The sequence below is a fragment of the Pteropus alecto genome, unplaced genomic scaffold (assembly GCF_000325575.1).
Source record: "Pteropus alecto unplaced genomic scaffold, ASM32557v1 scaffold42, whole genome shotgun sequence".
NCBI classification, from domain to species: Eukaryota; Metazoa; Chordata; class Mammalia; order Chiroptera; family Pteropodidae; genus Pteropus; species Pteropus alecto.
Genome location: NW_006434825.1, coordinates 10819694 through 10825754, shown reverse-complemented (window position 1 = coordinate 10825754; position 6061 = coordinate 10819694). Strand labels below are relative to the sequence as shown.

The 6061-nt window shown below is 51.8% G+C and overlaps 1 protein-coding gene across 1 annotated transcript in view; it reads right to left on the bottom strand.

The window, feature by feature from the left end:
• Positions 1-3307: 3307 nt before the first annotated feature.
• Positions 3308-6061, bottom strand: part of BEAN1 (brain expressed associated with NEDD4 1) — a 7437-nt gene continuing 4683 nt past the window's right edge. The window contains exons 3-4 of the mRNA XM_006909856.1: positions 4682-4832; positions 3308-3620 (exon numbers count right to left, since the gene is read on the bottom strand). Of these exons, the coding sequence (XP_006909918.1) occupies positions 3308-3620; positions 4682-4832 (464 nt within the window). The remainder of the gene's footprint in view (positions 3621-4681; positions 4833-6061) is intronic.

Sequence of the window (6061 nt, the reverse complement as noted above, 5' to 3'; positions counted from 1 at the left end):
ATGCTGTTAACGCCCTCCCCAGAGATCGTACCCCAACGCATGCTGGCCTAGTGGCAGATCATGCTGTGATGCCCTCATATGCCAGCAGCTGCAGATTCCCTTTCTGAAGACCCTCTGGCTAGAGGAGCCCACTCAGCCTGCACAAGAGTTCCTCCTCAGCCCCCACCCCTCAGGCCCCTGGCAGAGAGAGGAGGTCAGTCTCATGTGCAGAAGGGCCTTGAACATGGTGCCATATGTGGGCACAAAGTGTGTTGTGGATGGAGGAGGCAGGAAAAGCCAAGTCCAACAGTTCCCCGGGCTGGTGGGGTCCTGAATGTGTTTGTTGTTGGAACTGTGTGTCAATGTGAGGTGGCTCAGGCTGCGGTCAGCACGTGGCTGGATGCCATCACCATAAAGGCTGCTACATTCATTTTCAGGAGGAGGGGCCCCAGAGCATGGAGGTGACACCTGAGCTTTGCACAATAGTGTTTGGAAGGACAAAGAAGTGATTATTTTGCATACAGAGATGGCTTAGGTATCATTCTGTGCTCAAGGAGAGATGCTGGGGGACAGGGGCTATTCCTGAAAATGGAATGCTTGACTAGGTTAAACTTCACGGAGCATACAAAGGGTAGAAGACAAGTTTCATCTACAACTGTGAGTGGAGTGGCCACGGGGAGTGGGTTTGAAACTGGGAGAAGGGAATTTGCTCATTCTTCAGAGTCAGACTCATTTGCTTTGAGCAGTGACAGCAGGTGGCCAGCAGATGGCAGTGTGAGCTTGAACAGGGCTGAGGACTGCACCTTCCTTTAGACTCACACTCCATTTTCCCCAGATTTGAGGGCCCAGGACTATAGTAGTGGACTCTAATTGAGTTCTAGTGGGAAGGAAGGATGCCAGAGGAAGGGAACCAGCCTCTTTAAACCACGAGATCAAAGACCAAAGTCAAGGTCTTACGGAGAGCAGAGAAAGGAAGAGAATTTCAGTCAATTTACAGATTTCCTCTCTTTCTTGGTAGTCAAAGCCATCAGGTGTTAAACCAACTGCTTGGAAAGTAAAGTGTGCAGTCCCTGGTGTTTCTGGAGTCAAGTCCTGAAGAGCATAGCCTGTCTTGGTGACATTTACACAGGCCAAGTCTCAGAAATGATGCCATGTCCCAGTGAGATTAAAAAAAAAAAAAAAAAAAGTAACTCTTGTAAATCACTGACTACCCAGATATCTGTGTCAATAGGAAAATGACAAGGCTTCAATGGCTGCTAATTTTGAGAGTAACACATTTTCAGTTTGCTACTGTTTCCTGTTTCCTCCCCTTACACATGGCAGAAGCTACCCCCATACACACAACTCTTTGATAACATTATTTTTGCAACATTTTTATTGATATATATTTACTCTGAACACAGAAAAGATACATCGTAGCTTATTAAGCGCTTAATCCAGGGACAAGAAAAGCTATTCATCCTCAAACACTGATGAGACTGATGAGGCGTGGGGGTTTTTTTTGCCCCCAGCATTCTGGAGGGTTGCAGAAGCAGGATGCGTTTAAGAGCGATTCATCCCTGGAGTGCATTTTAAAAGCTATACAGTACAACAGACAGATATTTTTTTGCCTAGGAAACAGTACACCACAAAGATGGGCAGAACTGCTTGTAAACAAGACCCCTTCCTCAAGTGGAGTCGGGGGCTCCAGGTGCTACCGAACCTATGTGCGGATTCCTTTCAGTTCTGCACCAGAAGAAATTCTATTTCTACGGAAAACGAAATTCACAATAGCTTTTGCCATCCCTCTTCTTAAGAAAGGGATTAGTGAATTGTTTTAGCCCTTTGTTGGAGGAATTGAAGTGTGGGGGAGAGGATGGAGGGAGAGTGTCATTTAAGGATGAGGAAGGGAGGCAGAGTAAACTTGAGGACTCTGCTCCCTACCGCTGATGATGCTGGTGGAGAAAGTCAAAGATGCTCAGCCACCACCCCTTGCAGTCAGGGTCTTCAGGAATCAGCTCTGTTACCTGCATGGTCTCTGACCTAAACTCCTGAAATTCATGGGCCAGGTTGGGAGCCTTTCTACACCTAGGCAGTCCCACACACCTCCTGTGGTGCCTCTGGCAGTGTGGCTGAGATGCAAGCATTGGTCCTCTCACAGTGACATAGTGGGGCTCACATTGTCTTATCTTTGTCTCTGCAAACACCCCAGAGGGTAAGGCCAGAACATGTCATCTTAATTTCCAACTATGAGCCACCACCCAAGAGGACAGCAGTGCCAGATTCTGGGGTCTGGCTCTAGCCCATTCAAGCTCAGGCCATAAGGTCATCTGGGCACATACTTAGCGAGGGGCTGCTCCTCTGCCTCAGAACCTTTACCTTTTTTGAAGACCCGCAGTCCTGGGTAGTGGTCGTACTAGTAGACAATGGGACAGCCGTAACCCATCACCACCACCACCATTCCATGCCCTCCAGGGGCCCTGTTCATCACCTGTGGCTGGGGTAGGGGCTTCTGAGATAACTCCGCTAGCACCACCAGACTGAGGGCACTGGGTTAGAGAGAGGGCAGGGCAGGCTGGGAGGGCCTCCAGGTTGTGCCTGAGCCCCTCCCCCGCCAGACCCGTGTCCCTCACCCTGTAAGTGGCAGGGTGGTGATGTGTCTCTTTGCCCTGTAATTGAGAGAGAGGTACAGCTCATAGCTGAGCCTCACTGAAGCCTGTCCTACCAATTGGGAGGACAAGTTGCCCTGTAATGGGGTTGGGGCAGGAAGCCGACCTGGGATGGTCGAGCAGTTTCGGGAGGCAGAATCAATTGGGGCACAGCCTGCCAGGTGAGAGCAGGGGCAAACAGGCCCAGGGATAAGGGGGAGCAAGCCCTAGTCACTTCTCCACCTCTCTTCTCCCAGAATTGTCTACAGAGTCATAACCGACAGGCCAGGGAGGAGATGGGAGATCAGGAGTTTCATTTTTAATGAAACCTTCACAGATGAATTTGTGTGGATGTGTGGGGGAGGGCTTGTGTTTGTACACATGTGTAGGGCATATCTAGATGTTTGTATGCGCACATGCATGTGTTAGTGTGTTTGTGTACAAGTTGTATATATATATATATGTGTGTGTGTGCATGAACTGTGTATATGTGTGCATGTGTGTATGTGTTAGTGTGTTTGTGTACAAGTTGTATATATGTGTGTGTGTGTGCATGAACTGTGTATGTGTGTGCATGTGTGTGCATGTGTGTGCATGTGTGTGTGTGTGTGTGTGTGTGTGTGCACACGCATGTGCACTCCTGTGTGACTGAAGAATGTGGTTCAGCCTCAAGGGACTGGTAGTTTGCGGCTAGCTAGCGCTTACACGGTCATTTCTGTGCCAGAGACCAGGATCCAGTTGGGGCCGGCTGAGGCCCGGGAGCGCTGTGGCCCTGGTTCTGGGCCAGCCCCACACACAGACTCATAAGAGGGCAGGGCATCCATGGAGATGGTGCAGAGGCCCCCCTGGCCCTGGATCCTCTGCGCCTGGTATCCGCCTGGGTTGTTGTTGTTGCCTGTCATCCAGCACAGGGTGCTCTCCAGCACAGGGTAGGCATCAATCAGCGAGTAGGGTGGTGGTGCATCCGTGGGGATATACAGCTGAGTGGCCCCTGGCCCGATGCACTCCTCATAACTATAAGAGAAGGGGCTCCCTCAGGACCCTGTGGAACCTGGCTTTATGGGTGGGTGGAGGGTCTTTTCCCAAGAGCTGAAGGGCTGTCCGCAGTGACAGGCTGCCCTGGCATGGACCTGGCCAGGCCTTTGTCATGCTGGGTCCAGTGAAACCCTTCTACTCCCCAGGGAGGGACACTGAAGAACCACTGAGGCCTAGATTCTGGTCCTGACTCAGCCTCAATGTTCCATGTGAACTTGAGCAATCAAGTCACTGAAGTCTGGGTCTCAGATTGCTCGGAACAACAGCTGCCACTATTGACAGAGCATCTCCCAGGCTGGGCCCTGAGTGCGGGTGGTGCTGGTGGGAGCGATCTCAGGCTGCCAGGCACCCCTTGGTCTCAAGTCACTCCACAGTGGCCTTTCCAGGTTTAGGAAAGTTCCAGAGTTCCTGGGGCCACTCTGGACAGAGATTCAAGGCAAAAACGCATCCTCTGGCCTGGAAGAGGGCAACTGCACTGCCCCTCCCAGTGCCCCTGGGGGTGGAGGAAAAGGGTAAAAAGGGTGATGGGGAGGACGTGGCCATCTGTCAGGCCTGAGGGGGCTCCTGGTAGGGAAGTGATGGAGGCCCTGACCCCTCTTCTTTTTTCAAGCACTAACTAGTGGGTGATCGAAGGTGGCTGGCAGGAGAGCACCTAAAGGCCCCTAAAGAAGAGTTCTCCAATGAGACAGGGCCACCTGATGGCCCTGAGTGCAGTTGGGCACAATGACTCCTATCCCTGTGGGCGTGATTTGGGCTTTAGGGATATATACTAAGGAGCTGGGGCCTGAACCCTCCATCCCACCCCTTCACTCCAGCCTGAAGGAGCTGAGCTCTTCCCTTTCTAGTGTCTTGTGGTGACATCTGCTGATTCACACCCTGGCTCGTTGGGATTGACATGGTCAGGAGGGGTGAGGAGATGGTCATACCTGAACAGATGTTTTCTGCATTTATACCATTTGGGGTGGTGTTGCTATTTCCCATGGTGGGGAGGATTCGTGCCTAGAGCCCCATGCTCTCATGCCCCCATGAAGTCTCCTTACCGTGGTGGAATATCCGAGTACAGCTCTTGGAGCATCATGCCATCCACATTCTCATCAGTGCTTAGGACTGAGGGTGAGCTCCATCCCTCTGCAAAGCCGCAGGCATGGCGCATCCTGTAGGTTAAGTGGCTGTATATGCTCCCGTCAGATCCTGCAAGGAACAGACATTCAGCCTAGGCCTTAGGCCGGAGCCAAGGAGGGTCCTCATGCATCTCCCTGAGGCCACTGAGACTCCATTCCCTCCAACTCACCACCCCACTCCTCCCCAAGCACAGTGATAGCTCCAGAATGTGAGTACCAGTGCTGTGCTGGGAATGGGGTCCCAGAGAGGGAGCAGAGCTGGCCCTGCCTTGGTGGGGCTCACAGGGTGGTGGCCAGCCTGCCCTGGGGACAGCTCAGTACTGAGCAGTGTGTCATGAACTTTGATAGACGTAGTACTGAGGCTATGGGAACAGAACAGGCCTGATCCAGCCTGGAGATCAGGGAGGGCTTACTGGAAGAGTGGCTCTCAGAACTGAGTCTTATCTAGGAATTAGCCAGGGGAAGAGGGACAGGCTGGGCAGAGAGAACAGAATAGCTGGAGCCAAGGAGAGAGAGAAAGAAGAGTGACACGAACAGGAAGCTTTGAGCTGTGTAGGGCTGGGTCATGAAAAACAGGCAGGAATGTGTCAGGGAATGAGGGCTACAGAGGTCTCCATGGTCAGGCCTCCCTACTCCCTGCCCCCAACCACATACTATTTCCTTAAGGTATCCTAGGAAGAAAAGTGCCTTCTATGATAAATTCTGGTGACTCCATATATTGCATTCTTTTGGGGGGTGGGGGTTGACCACATTAGCACATCAAAGGCTCTGAAAAGTCCTGCAGCTGAGAAACACATTTAACTGTGCTTCGCCAACATTTGACCACAGAATCTTATTTTTCTTGGACCTAGTAACACTGCTTAGGAAATGCTGATGGAGCACAATCTTCTCATTCTGCTGCTGAGGTTCAGAGAGGCTCCGTGACTTTCTAGTTATTGTTAGGACCAGGGGCAGCTGGATAGCCTGGCTCCTTACCCCATCAGCTCTCCACCTCCTGGTTTCTGACAGGTCTCAAAGTACCTAGGGGACAGTGGGAGCTGCATAGATGGCTGAGAAAAGAGGTCTTCCCAGCCTCAATGGGATCCCAGGTGGCTCCTCCCCTCAGAGGGCAGGGCTCAGCATCAGGGATGGGGCTTGTCTGGGGTGGGGCTCATGACCTCTCTCTGAGGTCAGAATTACTGTGGCCATCCTATTCTGTAGACTATGAAGCTGAGGCTCAGGGTCACACACCTGGGAAAGTATGGAGTTGGAATTGATGCACAGTTGGTATAACTCTAAAGACTGCTCTTCCCACTCCCC